The following is a 23794-nucleotide window of genomic DNA, read 5'->3' as shown; positions in this document are numbered from 1 at the left end:
TACTGTTCAGAAATTTGATGAATGAACTGACTGGATTATACAGCCCACAGCACAATTACAAAAATTAGAATTTAAGGCCCTTGGAGGAGACTATTTAGCCAGGCCCTATGTAGACTCTTTTCATTGCTGTTTGCTTCATATATACTTTGAAAAGCATTTGAACTTCATTTATTTCATTCAAGTAGCACCATAATTAAAGAATATGAATTCAGGGTCTACTACGCCTAAGCCCAAGGGCATCTAAAGTATACACCATTTCTGCCTGGACCGGTTTGGCTCAGTGGATAGGGTTTGGCCTGCGGACTGAAAGGTCCCGGGTTCGATTCCGGGCAAGGGCATGTACCTTGGTTGCGGGCACATCCCCAGTGGGGGGTGTGCAAGAGGCAGCTGATTGATGATTCTCTCTCATCGATGTTTCTAACTTTCTATCCCTCTCTCTTCATCTCTGTGAAAAATCAATAAAATATATTTTAAAAAATTAATAAAGTATACACCATTTCTAGAATATCCCACTAAACCAGAAAAGCCTAAATAAATTCCATTAGTTGAAATGCCTTTTACAATGTTAAGATATAAATCTAATCACAACAAACTATAGTTCTATCCAAAATCTTTTAAGAAAAAACTAAACCTAGTTAGTGAATATTGTAATAACCATAACTTCCCAAATTTTCTTGACCTAAATGAAGTCTAACTACAGGTTTCCTTGCTAATCACAATTATAGATGCTAAACTAATTAATAATTTCAGTTCATAAAAATAGTGTTAGGTAAAAACTCACAGATGAAGAAAAATTTCTAACACATGTAAAATTCATATTCTAACTTTCTCAACATCCAAAGGTTATGTCAAAGTTCCTCGGACCTGAAACCTTACAGACAGATCTCCCATATCCAGCCACATTCAAGTAAATTTCAGAACTAAGTTTTAGAACATCATCTTAACTGTTTTTTATTAAAATATCCTTAAGCTTTCTTAAAGTGAAAGGAATATTATTTCTAGATGACTGGTTACTGTTAAAAACACCAATTAGATGGAGATCAAATGTAGATAGAAACATGGAAGGACAGCTTATATCAATGTGCTTTCAAGTCATTTTGACTTCTGCTCACAAATTAGGTAAAAACACCAGCCCTTCTGATGCATCACTATCTTTTTGGAAAATTATATTGATGAGACAAAGATTGAAGTAGCTTCCTGACCCTCAAAAGAAACTCATTTTTGCTACAAATGTCCTTGGATTCCAAAATATTCATTGAAAAAGAAAGTGTTATATGCCTATGTCGTGCAAGTCACACGATATCTGTGACTTCAAGGGATAATTTCAGATAGCTCTTTAGAAGCCTGAACCCACTCAGAAGCCTCACTGTATGTCCTTATAAAATGTGACAGAGGCCGAAACCGGTTTGGCTCAGTTGTAGAGCGTCGGTCTGCAGACTGAAGGGTCCCAGGTTCCATTCCGGTCAGGGGCATGTACATTGGTTGCGGGCACATCCCCGGTAGGGGGTGTGCAGGAGGCAGCTGGTCGATGTTTCTCTCTCATCGACGTTTCTGGCTCTCTATCTCTCTCCCTTACTCTGTAAAAAATCAATAAAATATATATTAAAAAAAAATTTGTAGGATGCCATGAAAGCAATAATCAGGGAATTAAAAAAAAAAAAAAAAAAAAAAAAACGTGACAGAGAAGTACCCCCTTCTATTTCCAGATATCCTCTTCTAAGGATGCTTTGGTAAAAAAGGATAATTCGAAAGCCTGTATCTTCCTTATTAGAAGACAGTACTTTTCCTGAAATGATGCCAAGTCCCAATTTTCTCCATGTTCTTTTTAATGTTTACCATTTTACTTTGAACAGTGTTCCAGGCACAAACAACCAGAATTAATTAAATTAAAATATACTGGTAACATCACCATAAAATGAAAGTCTTTCATGGTGACCACATAAATTGATGAACTTTGGCCAGATCTCCCCTTACAACACTTTGTGTTCTGAAACAAGATCCAGGTTCAGAGGAGTAACTCAAAGAAAGATGGATGACAAACAGAATGATAACAGAGGAATATTTATTAAGCAACCAAACACACATTAGGCAGTTTATCCACCTGATCTCACCCTTCACTACCACCTCGGAAAATATCAGTCCCATTTTATAAGAATGGAAATTGAGCCGAAACCGGTTTGGCTCAGTGGTAGAGCGTCGGTCTGCGGACTGAAAGGTCCCGGGTTCGATTCCGGTCAAGGGCATGTACATTGGTTGTGGGCACATCCCCAGTAGGGGGTGTGCAAGAGGCAGCTGGTTGATGTTTCTCTCTCATCGACGTTTCTAGCTCTCTATCCCTCTCTCCTCCTCTCTGTAAAAAATCAATAAAATATATATTTTTTTTTTTAAAAGAATGGAAATTGAAACTCCAACACTCAGTTCACCAAGCTCAGCTCACAAAGCTAGAATAATCACCTGGGCTTGAACCTACATCCCTTCCTATAACAAGCTAATTCCCCTAAATGGAAAGATGAATGGTAAAGGACACCACTGCCAGAATGCTACCAGTTTACCAAACCAAACCTCCCCATGGCTGACATGCCTTTACTGTGACAGCATTTGAGTCCTACAGGAGCCCAGAGCAGCATCTTTCTCCTCCCAACCATTGTGAGATGCTGGCTACCCTTTCTGCCTGTCACTTGGCTGCCCTGAGGCCCACTACTCTACCATGAGTCTTCCCCAACACCACCTACCTATAAATGCCTGCCTGGCCTTTCTTCCCTTCTTCTCTCTGCTTCTCTTCCTTATCACTTCAGTATCCTCACAATTTTCAGGTTCCTTCCAAAGGTAGTAAGATGATTCACTTAGTACATAATCCCAGCCCAACATGAACAAGATGGCAATTAGCTCCCATGCTCACCTGTGTTCATCTACTGCTAGTGTGCATAACGGGCCCTGGCTCTGGAACCTGAAGGGCCTGGGGTCCCAACCCTGGCTCTCTCTGCAGGACTGGGCAAGTCACTTGGCTCAGTTAACTGCAGACGATCTGTTCTTGGTGTTGTTGGGAAGCTCAATGTGACACCATATATTAATCGCCTGGCACACAGCAGAACCGACAGCACTGCTTCATTAAACTATTTATTCACCAGCAAAGATAGCTTGAGTTTCTCCTCCCAACTTCTTCCAGGTTCCCCGCTATTCCAGGAAAATGCTTTTTCATAGGCACACTCAATTTTACAATTGGTAGTCCTAGTTACCTAGCTTAATTTTTCAAACAACCCCCCTATAGTCATGCAATAACTTCTACCTTCAAACACTTTTTAGAATTCTTCCTGACATAAAAAAAAAGAATTAAAAGTCAGGAGAGACATGCAGAAGAAACCTCATGAGGTCTCCTTCCTACAGAAAGGGATTATACGACAAGTTATCTCTCTCCGCTCTGAGTTAGGAAAATGATGCCTACTACCCAAAGCAGGGGTTCCCTAGCCTTCGGAGAAAATCTGCTGAAAGCTCTACAGCCTTTGCCCTAAAAAATGTCAATCTGCACACAGACATAAAAAAAACATCTAGAATTTCAAGAGGGTCAAGGGCCCCCTGAAACCCACCCACCAACAGCAAGGTAAGAGCCCTGGACAAAGAGCCACCTATGATACGCCTGAAACTGGCAAAATTCTCAATTCAGATTTTGTTTCTTTGAAGTGCAATAAATTCAAAACCTGGACAAACGAAGAAGTTTTCTCATTCACCTCTTCATCTCTCTCTGTGGCTCAAAAACAAAATGCAACAAAACTGACAAGGCTCAAAACCTGAAGAGGCGGTTCATTCACTCTTAGAAGCAAGATCTCAAAACAAGGATGTGCTAGGGGCAGTGCATGTATTGGGGATGAGCAAGGGAAAGGAGGTACAAAAATTAAGAATTAGAACTCTTTACATTTTATTTTTCAATATCATCCTTTAGAACTTCCTTTGTTCATGTATGTTCTTCAGAAACATTACATATTTGTATAATAGCACAAGAATGCAATGTATAAATAGATATACAGGGTGTCCCCAAAAAATGTATACCACTTTCACAACTGATAGCTCAATTTTGAAAATAAAATGTATTTTAATAAGCACTGCCTTTATACTTATTCAAAGTGTGTATATACATTTTTTAGGATACTTTGTGCATGTTATTTTTACTGATAGAAGTAACCAGTTACAAAAAATGTTTGGAGAACCTGTCCTAGTAGACAATTGCCAATTAAGTTATTTAACAAAAATATTATCTAGTAATTCTCCACAAATGGAATTTACCTTGAAAATAAATTATATTTGCCTTTTTAAGTTCTTATTCCTGAAATCAGAAGTCAGTGTGAAACTAATGTTAACTAAACTGTAATGCTGAGATTGCTCCAAAAGATCTAGTTCTCCTTTTGCTTTAAAAGTCTAATTCTCACAGCTACACATACATGCTCCATATTTTTCTTCCTTAAATGAAAATAATCCATGTAATGTATTTAAAAAAAATGTAAATCAACTAAGCATTTTCTATTACACAGTTCTTCCTTATACTTATAATAATTAATATTCAACTCCTACAATGTACCCAGCACTGAACTAAATGTTTTACCTACTTGAAGGCATTGACTCTCTGAGGTAAATTCTAATACTTTTCTAGAGGAAGCAGAGGAGAAGGGGGATCCTAATATAAGGAGTCAGGAGAAGAATGGACTTTGGGTGGTGGGCACATGGTGCAATATACTGATCTTGTAACACAGAGACCCATATCTGAAACCTGTATGTTCATGTTGACCAATGTTACCCCAATCAATTTAATAAATAAATATATTTTTTAAATACTACTACTACTTTCCTAATTTTGGAGATTTTCAAAAAAAAACATTGTCTAGAGGTCACATTGCTATGAGTGGACCCAAAATTGAAACCTACTTATGTGTGACCCCAGGGCTTCTATTCTTACCTCAGGAAGGCCACCTGCCTTCCTTAGATAATATATATTATTGCAATACATATATTAAGTATATATTATGTAACAATACAATAATTGTTCAATCAATATGTTCCTATGGTTAATTCTACTGTAACCTAATAATAAGATCCCTGATTGTTTTTATAAAATTTTCAAATACAAAGGGGAGAAAAATATTTTGAAATAGTAAAAGAGGATGTCATCACTGGTAAAGAAACCAGAGCTATGTTAGTCAGCCTTTTTGAAATAGTGCCTTATATTGTGCATGTCCCCTTTCTCTTTGCTCTTAAGCGTGAGGCAGACAAAACTCCACCTTCAAAGGTAGATTCTGATAGATTCCATGACATAGATGCTAAGTTTCAACACATTTCAAACAATGCCTGTTCATGAACATAAAGCTAACAGATAAAAATTTAAAAAGCAACCAAAAGTATCCACCTACCTAAACAAAAGTTGAAAGGTCTGATTTAGAAATACAAGTTCATATTTAAAAACTAGTCCTTAATATATTCCAATGTGAAGAGAAAAATATTATCAAACAAGAAAGATCACCACATATACTTTTTATTTGTACTATCTGAAAACAAGAATGTATGTAATCAATTACTACCTGACCATCTTTTTTCTTGATTTTTAAAAATGAAATCTTTCAAACATCATTTTTTATATGTAAGTTAATGGTACCTCTCCTCTATTAGGTCTACTTCCTATAATTAAGACTGTGCAATTTGAAATTGTCATTGCACACAGCATGTACATCGAAATGTCAAATGAAAAATACAGACCCAGATATCTTAAAGTTTCTCTGGCAGTCAATTTTCCTGCTTATCAATGTGAGAGATCCTCCTGATAATAAGTTATTTTCATTTATCCACAGTTATTTATATTAAATTGAGCCCTTTAAAGGGGAGAAAGGACGTATCTGATCACACACCAAAAACTTCAAGTCTGAAATCTCCCATCCCTCAATTTGTGACACAAAAAATTAACAAATATCAAACTCTACAAAAAGGAAATTATATATAGATATAAAAAGATCAACTGAAAAGGAACCCATCACCTGGTCATGAGCCTTACCTTTCAGCAGTGGCAGAGGTGTTAGCTCAATAGGCTTGCCTTGAGACCTAAACTGTGAGGAACTTTGCGACCTCTTCTGTCTGGCTTTTCTGACGGACTTCCGAGAAAATCCGTCTACTTTATCCACTGATGGAGGAGTAGTTGGTGCTGAGGACATATCCCTACTGAAGAGAAAGAGGCAACGTAAACAGATTCCCAAGGCTAAAGCATAAATGTGAGTTGCACAAATTCTAAAATTCCCATATATAATATTCATGAAAATGAGAATATGTAATAAAGCAAATAAAAATCAACTAAGGAAAATCATATTCAATGAGACAAAATAAAAATCTGGTGACAAACAGAAGTAATATAACTACCATATAAGCAATATTGTAATTCTAATGTATTATGCTGTTCCTGCTATGATAAGCATTAAAGATGCTCATTTAGACTTGAAAAATTCTATGCTATCTACTCATTTCTAACAATAAAGCTCCTCTCATCTTAAGAATCCTGAAGTAATGTTGGAGGTATTCTACAGCTGGAAAACTTCCATTAATACAATTTCCCAAGATATTTAATATTATGAATGGGACCCGTATCGTACTTCAAGCATTACACCAATGTATCGCAGCAAGTGACATTTACAATTACTGAAACTATCTAGGCATGACTTTTAATGCAATTTGCTGGCTGTGTTTGCTATGATAAACTACAACACACTGCAAATAAGAACAGGCTACATTACTTTAAACAGAACACATAAAAGGCATAATTAAAATCATTTCAAAGACATCTTTTTTAATGAAGGCATCTTAAGTTATTAAAGCTTAATAAACAAAACTATGATGAAATCATGCACCAAAGTTGAAATGAAAACTTAAATCCACAGCCCACTTAGACCACCAAGCTGAGTTCCCTTGAAGTTCATTATCAAATATTAATTTTCATTCCATCAAACTGATGAAACTGAACAGTTCTTTTGGGTTTTTTAATCCTGTCAAATTATTAAAATGAAGGCTATTTCCTAAAAGTAACATGTTAAACTCAATTTCATTCAACAATTTAAAAAGATGCCATTATTTCCCTGCAAGATTAATGGCAGACTGGAATAGAAATAATGTATATGAGGGAAATGCTGTCATTCCAAACAGAAGACAAATGTTTAAATGAAAGGGTAAGCTAGTTTCTTTCTAAACATGTAAGAATAAAAAGTTATCTCAATAACCTAGCTTCTGATAAAGTAAAAATAACAAAAACATTAAAAAACACACGTACAAAAACACAAACATACACACACACAAAACCATATGATACTGAGGGTTGAAATTCTGGTTCTCTTTTTTTTTTTTTAAGTTTTTAGAAATTTATCTGTTCATCAAATACTATGTGACAGATTCAAAACGGAATTGTAAACTATGTAGGACCACAGAAGAAGGAAGATCACTTAAAATTCTTCATAATGACTGCATCAGCGGAAAGCTCCCCATCACATTTGTACAGTGTAAATTTAGGGGCCCGCTTTCCCCATCTGGCATGTGAATTATTTAGATTTCATTTAACCGTAACAACCCAATATTTCAGTAAATCCTGTTCCTCCATTACTCTTCTTATCTCTTCTTTATTCCTCGTCTCCCACCTGTACAAGTGGCTTATTGGTAGCAAATTTTTTTTTTTTTTTTAATCCCTTGGCCCTTCTGTCCGCGGCCAAGAATCAACGTCAAGGACCTCATCCCTGGAGCGCCGCAGAACTGAACGTGCGGCGGCAACAGCGGGGCAGAGCCCGGGGAAACAGGTTTCGCGCTGGACCGAGGCGCCCGAAGCTCCATCCTCCTCCAAGCACCGGGCATTTCCAAGCCTCAGGATAATCCAAGGGAGGTAATGGGGTGGAGAACCACCACGGGGAAGAGGAGGTTCGTCTGCAGACATAGCTTCACAGACTCACTTTGCTCCTACCCACCCCCACCGCAAGCCCAGAAGATAAGCTGCTACAACACCCATCACAACACCCATCGCCCCTTCTCTCCCCGCCCGGTCCGTCAGGGGAGCAGGGGTCCGAGAACACGCCTCCGATGCCGGAAGGTGCAGAGGAAAGCGGTGAAGGCGAGGGGTGCAGGAGAGGCATCAGCCGAAGCATTTGCAGGTAAATCAGACAAGTGGGACGGGCCCTCCTCTCCGGCACCCCAGCCAGCCCACCGCACTCCTCGCCTGCCTGCCCCCGGCCAGGCCTTCCCGCGGCCGGTGCCCCGCAGGCTCCCCGGGAAGACAGGGAGGAAGCAGAGAAGCGGGCGAACCCCCGGAGCTGGGGGGACGAAGTTACCTTGAAGCTTCTGGGGAAGAATCCGAAGATGATCTGAGGCTTTGGGGGGCGGGAGACGCGCGAGAGGGCCGCTGCGGGGGCGGGTGGCGGGACCCCGACCTGCGGGAGGAGGTCCGGGCAGCGGCGGGGAGCCCGGGGCGAAGGCTGTCCGGCGCGGCGTCCCTCCGGTTCCGCGGCGGCGGCGGCGGCGGCGGCGCCTCTAGGCCTCACGGCCGGACCTGAACCTCGGCGCTCCGGCGGCGGCGGCGGCGGCGGCGGCCTCACGATCCTCCCCCTCGGGCCCGTCCCATCAAATCGGCACCGACCCCCTTTGCGGCTCCGCCGGCGGCTCCTCGCTCACATTCCCGGCGGGCGGCGCCTCAGCTCGTTGCCCCGGACCTGGCGCGGCGGCGGTGGCGGCGGCGGCGACGTGGGAAGGGGGAAGGGAGGGAGGAAAACTTGGATCCGCAGCGGCAGCAGGCGAAGGAGGAGGAGCCGCCGGAGCTGGAGCCGCCGCTGCCAGAGTCGCCCGCTCGGTACCCGCAGTGGGTGCCCGTCAATGCCCCTTTCTCTCTCCTATTGTCAATATCACCGGGCGGCTGAGTCCATGGCACACGCGCAACCGAACCTTCTGGGCAGCAGCGCCCGCCCCCGGCGCCCGCTCATTGGATGCTTCAAACGGGAAGCGAGGCCTCACTGGCCGGCGCCCGCCTTCACTCCCATGCCAGCATGTGCGGCTGAGAGCCGGTCAGGGATTGGCGGCGGCGGGAGGGGGCGGGGAAACTGGAGAGTGGGAAGAGAGGAGAGCGGGGATTGGGCTTCGGGCGAGGGACCCGGATGCAGCAGCCCAGCGCTCCGGCGGCGCTGCAGCCGCTTCCGCCAGGAGGCAGGATGGCTGGAAGACCATGGTCAATGCAGCCGCCAGGCCTGAGAGGAGCTCCCTAAACCCGGGAGCTGTGCCACCACAGACACATCAATGGAATGGGTTTCCACGGATTGCGAAACCTCTGGGCGGCGATCGTCTTCAACCAGAGGATTCCAAGGCCACGATCGGCTAAGGGTGGGGGCACCCCGGGCTGGGATTCCGCCCCCCTTCAGAGGCCAGGATGACCCTTCTGGGCTCGAGGAGCCCCACTCAGGACAGAAATAAGATACCCACCCGCGCCTGTGCCAACAGGTCCCTTGCAGCCTGCTGTGCAACCCCCGGCAATCGCTCCCCGCTGAAGCTTGTGGGAGACCTGGCACCGAAATCTGAGCCCCTGGGGCCTGGCCAAGGGTTAGGTATCGCTTCCAATTCTCTCTCACCTCGTCTCCTTTTCCCTAAACCCCTTGTTTGTTTGTTTGTTTTTTAATGTCAGCTCCCTGACGCTCCTGCAAGCCTTGTTTGAGGGCGGCTCGTTGTGGCTTGTACAGGTGGGGACGCTGACCACGCTCCGCAATCATTTGCTGGCACTGAGGTCCTCCGCACCGTCCCTCCAACCGCCCCGAGCTCAGAAACCCCAGCGCGGCGCTGGACGAACTTGGGAGCAGCTTTGAATTGGCCGGGTGGATCAGAAGGAGTTTGTGCAGAAGCTTTCACTTAGCTCTAGCTAGAACAAGTGATAAAATATTTTAAAATGTGTTTGCGTCCTTGGCGAACCCTAGGCCAAATGGTGCGTTTCCAGATAATATTCTTGGACACTCTATTTGGGTGCACTCTACATACCTCTTTTGTGGGAAGGGGGTGGGAGGGAAAGGAAGAAAGAAATTTTTTTAATACATTTTTATTGATTTCAGAGAGGAAGAGAGACATAGAGACATCAATGATGAAAGAATCATTGATTGGCTGCCTCCACACGCCCCACACTGGGGATCAAGTCGGCAACCCCGGGCATGTGCCCCACCAGTGTGACCTCTTGGTTCCTGGGTGGGCACTCAACTGCTGAGCCACACCCGGCTGGGCGAGAAAGAAATTCTTAATGCTAATTCTGCCGAGGCCGGTTTGGCTCAATGGATAGAGCATTGGCTTGTGTACCTTGGTTGCGGGCATATCCCCGGTAGGGGATGTGCAGGAGGTAGCAGATCGCTGATTCTCTCTCATCGATGTTTCTAACTCTCTATCCCTCTCTCTTCCTCTCTGTAAAAAAAATCAATAGAAAAAAAGAAATTCTTAATGCTAATTCCAAAGGCAGGATACTTAATAAATGGGGAAGGGGAATAATTAACACTCATAATCCCTTAACCACTGTTAGCATTTTAGTGTACTTCCCTCAAGTAGTATTTTTTTTCTTTTAATATGCGTTGTTCTGTAGCCTAGTTTTTCCCCTCAGTATTGTATCATGTTTTCCATACATCCATATCTATTTCCATAGGAAATAGAACCATCAGTAAATAAAACTATATATACCATATGTGCAAGTGGTGACCCAAAAAAAAAAAAATGCATTGCATTTCTCTTGTTTATGTTAACCATCAAGCTTTACACAATTCTAGGCTCATTCCCAGAAATGGCTCCTGAGTAGAAAAGAAAATTTTTGTGCCCTGAAAGATACAAAATATTCCTGTCTTGAACTGAGCTGGGAACAGGAAAAGATGGCTGTCGGGTGAAAGCAGGCTCGCTCTACTGACTCCAAGTGATTGGGCACTTTTAACAGTGCCCATATTTGCTCTGATAAAAGTTCATGAGGCCCTATAAAATTGGCTAAAATACCAGCCTCCTACCTTAAGGAAACTTAAATTTCCACTTCTCCATTTCTTTTACCAGTCTTTATGAAAACACTGTCCAAGAACTTGTTCAGTCAATCTCTGATTGAGGGTAAATGCAGCATTAAAGGAAGATTTTTAAAGCCAACTCCATTTCCCTTGGCAACAGTTGAACCGTTAAAGAGTAGTGCACGTTTGAAAAGCTCACAGCTGTTGCTTAGAACATTTCACATTTTGTAGAGTGGGAATTTTGCTTGCAAATTATGGGTCTCTATAAAGACAATTCATTTCAAAACTGTTTCCCTTTCTATAAAATGGCGGAGTCACTAAAATGAGCAGACCTTTTTAAATCAAAACATCCTTGCCTATGTGAAAAGCTGTTCCTTGACACTGTACCTCCTTAATAGTTTCCAAAGGAGGCCCATGCATCCAAGGAGTGTGTGTACTCCGGGAAGAGTGCAAGGCAATCCATTTGGGATGTAGGAGAGAACATATATTTATCCTTAATTCAAATTGGGGGGAAAAAAGAGCATTAAGCTCAACTAGTATGTTTATGTACAGAATGAGTATATAGCTCTGCACACGTCCATGGAATGGTTTCTTGGCCTAGAACAGCACAGATGTCCTCAAGGAAAAGTGGGAGTTACCCATTTCCAGGGGTTGGGTGTGGTGGTCCCATCAGTCAGTCTCTGCCAACTTGTAGTGACATACTGAAGTTTGCTAGGTCCAGTTAAGTGGATGTACTGATTACATTATCTAGGTTTCATGAAACAAACCCATAGAAAATGAACAAGTGACTTTACCAGAGTCCCCTGCAAAGAAACCACAGTAAAACAAATGACAGAACTGACACTTCTAGGATCAGCTCCTCGACGGCCACATTTTAAGTTAAAATAAAAATCTAGTAAATCCAACCAAATTTTGGTTTAAAAAAGATAATTCATCAAGAAGATTATTTGAAATGTAGATAAATAAGCTTTATCGTTAACAATGAACTTCACCCTAGGCATATATTGTATTTGAGGTATAAGCTAATGATGGTAGCATATGTATATACTTGATGAATAAATATACATACAGTGCCCTAGGCAGCTTGGCTCAGTGGATAGAGCGTCAGCCTGTGGACGGAAGGGTCCCAGGTTCGATTCCAGCCAAGGGCACATGCCTGAGTTTCGAGCTTGATCTCCAGTAGGAGGGTGTGCAGGAGGCAGCCGATCAATTATTCTCTCTCATCACTGATGTTTCTATCTCTTCTTCCTTCCTCTCTGAAATCAATAAAGAAATACATTTTTAAAAAATAAATAAGTATACATACAGTATATTTGTTTAATAAATGCTCCTCAAGAATATACTGATGGGAATGAATGATCAAAAACAGTGTAGATAATATAAAATGAGATACATTATAGCCATCTGGGAAGCCATTATCAAATGACAAAACACTGTCCATTGCTATCTGATGAAAGCACTCACTTTCCAGACATCAAGGCTGAGCTTATCATTAATCTGCTGGCAGGCTAGCCATGTGATAAGACTAGAAGACATAGATGATCGAATGCTAGCTGACTGGCGAAGTAAAGGGCTAAGATGATATGCGAGAGCATCATCAAACCAATTATTAAGCAGAGAAGGAAAAGACCTATGTTGGTAAGACATCATCCGCGGTAGACTAATCGTCTAATTTGTGTGGGGGATGTGGAGCTTGGTTTGCGCTGAGAGGGAGAAACGGGAAAAAACCTGAGGCAAGAACTGCTCTTTTAGGTAAAAGAACTCGCACACCAGCTAGGGTAGATCAGGGACTTCTTTAAGCCATATTTATCTGTATAGGAAACACCCTCAGCAGTGACATTTCCTGGGGTCATAATTTAAATAGTGCAGTTAGCCTGGCTAGGGGGCTCAGTGGTTGATCATTGACCTATGAACCAGGAGGTCACCGTTAGATTGTGGTCAGGACACATGCCCGAGATGCAGACTCAATCCCCAGTGTGGGGCATGCAGGAGGCAGCCAACCAATGATTCTCCCATCACTGATCTCTCTCTCCTGTCCTCTCTGAAATCTATTTTAAAAATAAAAATAAATAGTGCTGTTACATTTTCATTTGTGCCTCAAGGGTTGTAGGTTACTCATGGCTTCCCAAGTGATTAATGTGTATAATTATTGCTAGCCATTTAAAATGTTTAGGTACTCTAGTTCCCTGCTGAGCAGTTAGAGGCCCTAGATGTTATTGATGAATCAAGACAAAAAGAGGGGCCCTATGTCGCTGATGGGTGAGAAAAATTGAAAAACAAACAAATGGGCCTTAGCTGGTTTCACTCAGTGCATAGAGCTTCGAGCTTCAGCCTATGGACTGACGGGTTCTGGGTTCAAGTATGATCAAGGACACATGCTTAGGTTTCCTGCTCTATTCCCAGAAGGGGGCGTGCAGGAGGCAGCTGATCAGTGATTCTCTCTCACCATTGATGTTTCTATCTCTCCTCCCTCTCTGAAATCAATAAAAATATTTTTAGAAATAAAAAGAAACAGGAAAGAGAAAGCCAGCTTCAGGCACACTTTATCTTATACAGGATAAAACACAAAATAATTACCATGGATTATAATGTTGCTTGTAAAAACAGTCAAATTACAAAATTAAATGAACTAAAGCTATACCTAGTTATAAGCATAATGATGAGAGCACAGGCTCTGGATTCAGATATATCCAACAGGGAATCCCAGCTCTGCCAGTCGGAGACTGGGGCAAATTACTCACCCCTCACAGCTTTGGTTCCCTGGGCTGTAAATAAGCAGGCTAACATTTCCTAACTCATAGGATAAACATCAATTAAATGAGCTTATGACTTTACTACAGTACCTGACACATATTAACTGCTCAGTTATTGCCCTAATCATCCACTTTCTTCATATTCTAATACTTTTTATTTATCTAGAAGTTTTTCTTTAAGAAGTGTTCCCCCCTGTTTTTAAGTTCTGCCACACCTTTTTGTGGCAGGAAGTAAACAAGGAGGCATGCCTTTCAATCCACTTCCACACCAAACGATAGAATTGTGTGGGACCATTAATTACTGGTAACAATAACAAGGACTTGCATTTTATAATATCCACATACTATTTTTTCTTTTTTTCTTTTTTAATATATTTTATTGATTTTTTACAGAGAGGAAGGGAGAGAAATAGAGAGTTAGAAACATCGTTGAGAGAGAAACATCGACCAGCTGCCTCCTACACACCCCCTACTGGGGACGCACCTGCAACCAATGTACATGCCTTTGACCGAATCGAACCTGGGACCCTTCAGTCCGCAGACCGACGCTCTACCACTGAGCCAAATAGGTTTCAGCAACACATACTATTTTTTCAATGTTTCTCTTTTCTTTTTTTAAACTTTTTAAGACATAATAAGTGCAATCACTCAAGTGTATTTGAAGGTGTTATGATCAAAAACTAATTATTATGGGAGCAAAACCCAGTGACCAGGAAGGTAAGATGGAAAAGAAGAGAGAGCGAGAATGAGAGAAGGTGATTTTAAGCTAAATCTTGTTACACTCAGCACTCTCATTCACTCCTGGCTTGGCACCTTGTTTGCTTATCTGTTTGCTTAAGGTATTATTACCGTGACATCCTCCGAAAACAAGACCTACTTACAGGTTTCCTTCTGAGTGAAATATAAGGCATCCCCCTGAAAATAAGGCCCCCCTAGGCTAAACATGAGAGATTTGGTTCACTGATTCTGAAAGAAATGGAGTCACAAGAAATTCACCAGGAAATTCAGGAATTGGATTGTTATGATGATGTTCCAGAAGATGATGACATGATTGTCATTGAATAAATGAGTAAATTCTTGACACTGTAGGATTCACAGTTTGTCTGGTTTGTGTTGACAATTACCGTACTACCGTACCGTATACAGGTAATAAATTTTCTTTATTTTTATTTAACAATAAATGTGTACCGTATTCTTCTTCATGGAAAAATAAGATATCCTCTGAAAATAAGACCTAGCGCATCTTTGGGAGCAAAAATTAATATAAGACACTGTCTTATTTTCGGGGAAACAGGGTACTATGGGCCAGAAACTATCCAAAATAAGTCACGTAGATTATTTTCATTGTACTTGTAAATGCTCAAACAGATTAATTTCTCCCTTTCATCCCTTCTTGGCATCCTTAGCAGAACCTTCAGATTTGGAAATTAGGATCCTCTCCCTCTGTGTGCTGGGGCACTGAGGTAATAGGCAGACTCTCTGAGTCAGAGCAGCAGGGGCCTTACCAGGACTTTACTGGAGTGGGTCTAAGTAAAGGGGAAACTGGTGTTAGAATTCCGGGCAGGAATGCACTTAGACTCAGCGAGCAGGGACTAGCAGCAGGACAGGAAAGCCCTAGGGTTTTTTTTTGTCTCAGTCCCTCTCTATGATTGTGCTTCATTTTTTTCTCATGCTAACAAGGTGCTTTCTCTGAGGGCCAGGCTCCATGGTCATATGGCAGATCAAGTGCTCATGTTTCCAATGTTCCCAATGTTTCCATTGACAAGAGCAGCCAGAGGCGAGGCTTGAACCCCTGAAAAGGGGGCCCCGGTCCACTTGGATCAAGTACGCATGCCTCTTGCAATCAACTAACTGGTCAGGGATCAGAATCATGTTTCACAAAATGAATGTTTTGCTTTCTGCTGTTTCCATGTATGTTGGGGAAGAAAAAGGAGAGAAAGAGCAGTTGCCCCAAAATACATGCAATGGTTCTCTACTTACATCTTTGTTTCCTCAAATTAAATTTATAATGATGGAATTAATAATCTAAGGATATGAGCATCTTTTGTAAGTTCTTGATTAAATTCTGCCACATTGCTAACATTGACTTCCTTTTTCATCTTGTCTATATTTACAGGCAAAAAATGTGAAATACATCTTTCATCTCTTTGATCACAAAGTGAGAATAGTTAAAATACTTTCCACGTATTCAGTAGTCATTAGATTTTTCTGCAAAGTGTCTATTGGTGTGCTTTGCCTACTTTCTATCATAGTTTTAGTGCTTTGTGATTGACTTATATCAAGCTCTTATATAAATGACTTTACATAGAGGAGTATACCATATTTTCTTTGGAGTTTTTTTTTGTTTTTTGTTTTTTTCCACCAAGCATAAATTCTCAGATAGTCTTTTTCTTAAAAACTTCTCCTCCTGGATGAACTTTTTATGGAATGGATAAATATCCTTACAGATTTATGTTATTCTAAATAAACATTTATGTACTCTTAAAAATAAAAAACAACTGTGGTACATTTACACAATGGAATACTACACTGCTATAAAAAAGTAGGAATTCTTACCATTTGCAACAGCATGGATGGACCTGGAGAGCATTATGCTAAGTGAAATAAGCCAGTCAATGAAAGAGAAATACCACATGACCTCACTCATTTATGGATATTAAAGAACATTATAAACTGATGATCCAAAAGACAGATATAAAGACAGTAAAGCAACAAGCAGACTGTCAAATTACAGCTGGGAAGGTAGGGATTTATGGGGGAGATAAGAGATCAACTGAAGGACTTGTATACATGCATATAAGTACAACAAATGGACACAAAACTCTGAGGAGGGAGGGTATGTATGGGGGGGAGGCAATGTTAAAATATGTATACAGATAATAATTTAATAAAAATATTAAAAATTTAAAAAATTAAAAAATAAATCGAAGCATAAAGAAATTAAGTCCAAGGGAAGAGTTGAACTTTGGCACACTGTCTCCAGAGTTCTAAAATAAAATAGTATGTTAGTCTGCCTAAAAAAATAAATAAATAAAAATTCCTCCTCCTGGAAATCTTACAGACAAAAGTACTGTTGCTCTGGCCAGCATGGCTCAGTTGATTAGAGTGTCATCCCATATATCAGAAGGTCCTTGTAGGTTCCATCCCCAGTCAGAGCACAGAACACCTACGGAAAGCAACAGATCAATGTAGCTCTCTCACATTGATGTTTCTCTCTCTCTCTCTCTCTCTCTCTCTCTCTCTCTCTCTCTCTCTCTCAAATCAATTAAAATTAAATTTAAAAAAATAAATAAATAAAAATACTCCTAAGGTTCACCAGGGATATTCATTGCAAAATTTTAATAGGAAACAATAGAAACAACCTAAATATGTTTCAATTGAGGGATAGTTAAATAATTATGGCACATTCACACCATTTAATAATATGCAGCCATTATATATAAGGGAGACATATAGGTACTCATATGGCAAAGTATCTATGATATTAAGTGGCAAAAAAGCAAGAATTACAGAATTATAGATAAAATAGCACCCTATTTATAGTAAAAAACACCTGATATCTGGAATATACAGCTATCTAGAAAAGGTAAATGTCATGAAAAGGTCTGAGAGAATATACTTGGAACTGTTAACTGAATACAGTTGGGCATGGGTTAGGGTGAGTGGTAAAGGTTAAATTACATACTTAGATAATGTTTTAACTTGCTATAAGGAATATATATTGTCTTTAAATTTTATTTCACAAAAGATTTTAGATTTACAAAGTGCCACAATGAATAATATACAAACGAGAGGCCCGTTGCACGAAATTCATGCACTGGTGGGGGAATGTCCCTCAGCCCAGCCTGCACCCTCTCCAATATGGGACCCCTTGGGGGATGCATCCTTTTCACAGTCCAGAACTGCTGCATCCCAACGGCTCACCTGCCTGCCTTCCTGATTGCCCCTAACCGCTTCTGTCTGCCAGCCTGAGAGCCCCCTAACTTGCTCCCCTGCTAGCCTGATTAATGCCTAACTACTCCCCTGCCAGCCCAATTGCCTCCCAACTGCCCTCCCCTGCTGGCCAGTTTACCCCCATCTGCCCTTCCCTGCCAACTGATTGCTCCTAAATGCCCTCCCCTGCTGGCCTGATCACCCACAACTACCTTCCCTTGCTGGCCATCTTGTAGCAACCATCTTTGACCACATGGGGGCAGCCATCTTCTGCGAGGGCATGAGGATCAATTTGCATATTACCTCTTTATTATATAGGATACCCATGTACCTACCACACAGCTCTAAAATACCAACACAGCAGAAACTTCTTGTATAACCTCCTCCATCACATCCCTCTTTCTCAGAAGATACCACACCCCTGAATCTGGTATTCCCATGATGTTATATTTTTATTCAATATGTACATCTTCCTAAGCAACATGTAGTTCTTTTTTCATACTTCAGGATTACATATAATTGGCATTATACTATATGCATTCTCTGTAACAATTTTCAGTCAACATGATGTGCTCTTAAACAGGATACAGACACTGTAGGTTATTTCCTTTCATTGCTACATAACAGACCATTTATAAACATTCTAAACAAAACAGAAACAGACTCATAGATACAGAGAATAGACTGATGGTTGCCACAGGGGAGGAGGGCTGAGGAACTGGCTGAAAAGGTGAATGGATTAAGAAGTATAGATCCACAGTTACAAAATGGCCATGGGAATATAAAGTACAGCATAGAAGATACAGTCAATGATCCTATATAATAAAGAGGTAAATGCAAATTGACTATCACTCCAACACAAGATGGCCACCTCCTTGTAGTCAAAGATGGCCGCCCCCATGTGGACACAAGATGCCAACAAGGGAGGGCAGTTGGGGGCGATCAGGCCTGCAGGGGAGGGCAGTTAGGGGTGACCAGACCAGCAGAGGAGGGCAGTTGAGGGCGACAGGCCTGTAGGGGAAGACAGTTGGGGGGGACAAAGCCTGCAGGGGAGGGCAGTTAGGGGGACCAGGCTGGCAGGAGAGGGCAGTTAGGGGCAACCAGGCCAGCAGGGGAGGGCAGTTAGAGGTGACCAGGCCAGCAGGGGAGGGAAGTTAGGGGCAATTGGGCTGGCAGGAGAGCAGTTAGGCATCAATTAGGCTGGCAGGGGAGTGATTAGGGGGTGATCTGGCTGGCAGGCAGAAGCGGTTAGGGGCAATCAGGCAGGCAGGCAGGCGAGCAGTTGGGAGCCAGCAGTCCTAGATTGTGAGAGAAATGTCCCAGATTGGAGAGAGTGCAGGCTGGGCTGAGGGACACACACACACACTCATGCACGAATTTCAAGCACCAGGCCTCTTGTATTGTAATAACTATGAAGTTGGGTACTGGAAATATCAGGGGGAACAACACTTTGTAGAATATATGATTGTCTAACCACTATGCTGTACACCTGAAACTAATATAAAATAATATTGAATGTAAACAGTAATTGAAAAAAATTGTTAATTAAGAAAAAAATGTTCTGCAGCTCATTCATCCTCTTGTTTTGTGATTTGGGGTTATTTCCAGCACTTAACTGTTTTGAATAGTGGAGCTGTGAACATTCCTAGGCGCGTCTTGTGTACTATGGATTCTCCAGTTCCTGTGTAAATCTAGGAGTGGAATCAAGTCGTAGGGTAGTACTTTTTCAACTTCAACTTCGGCTTTCCTAAGTGATTGTACTAATTAATAATCCCACCACAGTATATAGGAGATTGTGTGTCTCTCAAAATTCCTTACCCATACAGAAAGTAATCTAATTTTTGTTTTATTTTTCTCTTGCACTACATTCTTCAATTGAGCTTGAATTAATTTTGGTATATAGAACTGCTTCTACATCTTCAACATAGGTGTGAAATGAGAACCTAAATTGATGTTTTTAATAAATAACTTATTTTCCTACCACCGTTTTTGTTAAGGCAATTCCTCTTAAATTATGCTTTTAAATCTTTATCTTACTTACTATCACTTGATGATTTGTCTGGTTGAATTTCAGTATAATTTTGTAGAGCCATCCTAAACAACCCATTGAGATTTTATTGTAATTGCATTATGTCCATGAATTAGTTTGGTCTAAATACCACAGACAACAGCTCATTCCTCTACTCTCAAACCAAATGACTAAACTCTTCATCCCTTCACCCGCTATTAAACTCCCCATTGTGTGTACTCCCTCACCTTTCACACTCAATCATTTCAATCAGGCAGTGTCCTCCTTGTCCTGTGAGCTTTCCTTATTCATTTTTTCCTACAAACTTTGCTCATGAGGTTTCCTCCCAGCAGGAAAGCTAACCCTTCTTTCCATTCCCCCTTATTTTGTTTATTCAAATCTTTTCCTTGCTTTAAGGGCCGGCTGGGTCCTGGCTACTTCAGGGGTCCTATCCTAATCAGGATTCAGTCCAACAACTTGCATCGCTATTCAATTTTCTCAATTGTCTGTATTTAATCTCTCCAATTCTCTGGTTGAGTTAACTAAAATAAAAAGAAATTGAGACAAGTAGAATCTGGCTGGAGATAACTCAGTAAGAACAGTTGCTGGTAAGAGGATCGTCAACCAAATTAGGCATTCCATTTTTTAACATCTGTAATCTTGAAGTGGGGAAAAATAGCAGGAAAAAAACGAAAAAGAGAAGCTGAAGTTGGTGCCTCAACATGTCCGATGCCGGATGTGGGCAGGCACCACAGTGGTGAAGCCAGATATCGAGAAACCCATCCTCATCACATCCAACTGCCTTACGTTTGCTCTACCAACTTGCCCTTACATCACCTACCTCATTTAACCCTTGCAAAATTCTTTGAATTAGGTAACATGATCTCCATTTTACCAGTGAGGACACTGAGGCTTAGAGGTTAAATGCAAGCTCAAGGTCACACAGCTATAAATTGGCAGTGCCAAGTCTATAACCCCAATCTTCAAACTGACTCTAATGCATTACTCAGTTCTATCACACCAGTAATTGCTTCCATGTTAACCATGTTAACTTTTAGAATGTTTTTATTTTTATTTCTTTTTAAGAATACATATTTTTATTGACTTTAGAGTGGAGGGGAGAGGGAGAGATAGAAACATCAATGATAAGAGAGAATTATCAATCAACTGACTCCTTACACCCCATACTGGGGATTGAGCCCACAACCCCAGCATGTGTCCTGACCAGGGATTGAACCTAGATTTCCTAGTTCTTAGGTCAACACCCAACCATTGAGCCACATCACCTGGACTTTATTTTTCTTTCTAATTGCAGGGGGGGGGGGGGGGGGAATCCCACAATACTAAATTTTCCCTCTTAAATTTTAAACTCTAAATGTATAGTTTAATAGTTAACTGTTGTTTTGTAACAGATCTCTAATATGTTTTCACCTTGCAAAACTGAAACTCTCCAGCCTCCCTCTCCCTGCCCCCAACCCCTGGCTACCACCATTTTAGTTTCTGTTGCCATGATTTTGACTACTCTTGAGAGTCCATATAAGTGGACTCATACAGTATTTGCTTTTTGGGACTGACGTTTCATTCAGCATTATATCCTCAAGGTTCATCCATGTGGTGGCATATGACATGATTTCCTTCTTTTTTAAGGCTGTATGTATTGTACATATACATCACATTTTCTTATGCATTCACCTGTCCATGGACATTTGGGCTGCTTCTATAATACATCTTGACAATTGAGTAATGATGCACTAAACATGGGTATGTGAATATCTCTATGAGACCCTGCTTTCAATTCTTTGGTATATATACCCAGAAGGGGGATTGCTGAATCATATGGTAATTCTATTATTTTGGGTTTTTTTAGGAATCATGTTAACTTTTGAAGAAATAGCCCCCTTCTCACGGACTCTATTGCAGTATGCTAAGAGGCAGCATATTGCCTTCCCTCTAATTAAATGAAGACAGCATTCATGCTCAGATACAACCATTAAAATGTTTAAACTTCTTACTTAACATGCATTAATTACAGTGTTGGCAACTGTAGACGCTTCCACTTCCTCCCAGTCTCAGTTAACAAGCTGTTCTTCACTTTTAACACCCCTCCACCCCAATATCAGGGTCACTAGATCAGAAGCTTCGAGATGGAAGAACCTATCTGTTGTGTTCAATACAGAGTCTCAAGCCACTAGCACAGTGGCTGGCATGTAATAAGCATTCAGAAACGGAAAAATGAATGAGTGAGTGCATGAATAAAAGATCATGTTCCTGGGTACAGTTTTTAAAAATTGAACTTTGGGTGTTGTCATTGATGAGAGGGAATAGTTTTAGCACTTCTCCCAGCAAGCAGGAAGTAGAACACAGATGGCAAAGAGACATTCAATGACATACATTTTGCCAGAACAATGATAGCATCCCTAAGATAAATTTAAACCAGAGTTCTGATTGTAACACAGGATCATGAGGATTTGGGGAGCTTGGAGAACCCCTGGAGTTACAATTAGGTCCTACCAGATTAATGGGACAGTGTAGGAACAGCTAAGAGAGGGTGTGGGACTGCATTTCTCTTCTCTGCCAGACGCTATGGGCCCTGGGTAGAAGACATTGGAGGCAAAAGCATTGTCACACCAAGTGAAGATTCTCTGCTGGCCAGCTTGCTGACTGATGTCCTCTAAATGGGGACAGGAATGTGAAAGTAAGGAAAGCATTAAATACACTGAATGTAATCATTAATTCATAGAGAAAGCAAGCTCTCCTGCTACAGGCTGCTGACCATATATCTTTGGAATTGATATATAATCTTTTGAAAGGAACTGGAGGAAATGGGATTACACTGTATCGATAGAAATTAAATTTAGACTTAACAAAACTTGCATGAATTTTTAAAGAATATGGGCCCTAGAACAAATTGTTCAGTGGAAAGTATGCTCTGCACATATCTGAAGAATGAATGAATTGAAAACTCTTCCATTCAAAGAGATGGAATTCAAAAGAAAAGGGATGGAATTCAAGAGAAAAGGATCTTCTAATAAGCCAGTCCCTTAGTGATATTGTGAAATATTTCCCCATTCCTTAGTCAAGAATTTAAATCCACGCTAGCAGGCTAATACTGGTATAGTCAATAGGGGACCCTTTACCAGTATAGTCTGCCCCATAGAGGAGTCAGTATGGTTTAATGGGAAATCTGCTACACTTCGGTCAAAAGATTTGAGTTCTGATATTGAAATTGCTTTGACTACTTTAGCCTTTTAGAGAATTATTAATTCCCACTGTCTACATTGACAACAGAATGATACATTCCGACCATGTTAGCTCTCAACATAAAATTCTTCATGGGCACCCAATACCTATGGGGCAAATTTTGAACACCTCAAGGTGTTCTAGCACATGCCTTCATTTTCTGGCTTCTGTTTACTTAACCAGCCTTCACTTATATCATTTGCCCCTCCTTTCATGTAAAGAAACACAACAATCTGTAGCCTCCTCGATATTCATGCTTCCTCTGCTTGAACACCTTTCTTTCTACATTCATTTGGCCAACTTCTCCTCAACATTCCTGTCTCAGCTTGAATGCCACTACTCTGACTTTCCTCCTGTGCTTCTACATGTTCACTGACTGACCCTGTCTTTGCCTTCACTGTGACAGTTATATTGTAATTAGTAATACAACTAGTAATTAGTAATTTGCATGCCTACCTCCCCACTAGACTCTTCCCCAACCACACCTTTTTCTTTTCTGACCATAAAAGTTACATTTTTAAAAATATATATTTTATTGATTTTTTAAAGAGAAGAAGGGAGAGGGATTAGAGAGTTAGAAACATCAATGAGAGAGAAACATCCATCAGTTGCCTCCTGTACACCCCCTACTGGGGATGTGCCCACAACCAAGGTACATGCCCTTGACCACAATTGAACCTGGGACCCTTCAGTCCGCAGGTCGATGCTCTATCCACTGAGCCAAACTGGTTACAAAAGTTACATATTTTTATTATGTAAATTTAGAATGTAGAATATAAAATGCCCCTTCAAAATCCACTTCCAAACACAACTCTTGTTAATATAAGAGTAGAAACCATAAGTTCTTCCTTTAAATT

General features: G+C 41.0%; 1 protein-coding gene across 11 annotated transcripts in view; it reads right to left on the bottom strand.

Moving 5' to 3' along the window:
* The window catches only part of PPP2R5E (protein phosphatase 2 regulatory subunit B'epsilon), a 139030-nt gene extending 130105 nt beyond the window's left edge, over positions 1 to 8925 (bottom strand). For 5 of the 11 annotated variants that reach the window (XR_006741227.1, XR_006741228.1, XR_006741229.1 and 2 more), the window contains exons 1-2: positions 8334 to 8925; positions 6032 to 6195 (exon numbers count right to left, since the gene is read on the bottom strand). Coding sequence is in view for 8 of the 11 variants with exons in the window: in XM_045579925.1 (XP_045435881.1) it covers positions 6032 to 6188 (157 nt within the window). In the remaining 3 variants the exon portion in view is untranslated. The remainder of the gene's footprint in view (positions 1 to 6031; positions 6196 to 8333) is intronic. The other 6 variants (XM_036434567.2, XM_045579922.1, XM_036434548.2 and 3 more) reach the window with 5 other exon arrangements.
* Between the last annotated feature and the right edge of the window lie 14869 nt (positions 8926 to 23794).

Source organism: Pipistrellus kuhlii, unplaced genomic scaffold, assembly GCF_014108245.1.
Source record: "Pipistrellus kuhlii isolate mPipKuh1 unplaced genomic scaffold, mPipKuh1.p scaffold_m20_p_1, whole genome shotgun sequence".
Taxonomy (NCBI): domain Eukaryota; kingdom Metazoa; phylum Chordata; class Mammalia; order Chiroptera; family Vespertilionidae; genus Pipistrellus; species Pipistrellus kuhlii.
Note: the sequence above shows the minus strand (reverse complement) of the source record. Positions and strands in the feature narration are given on the sequence as shown.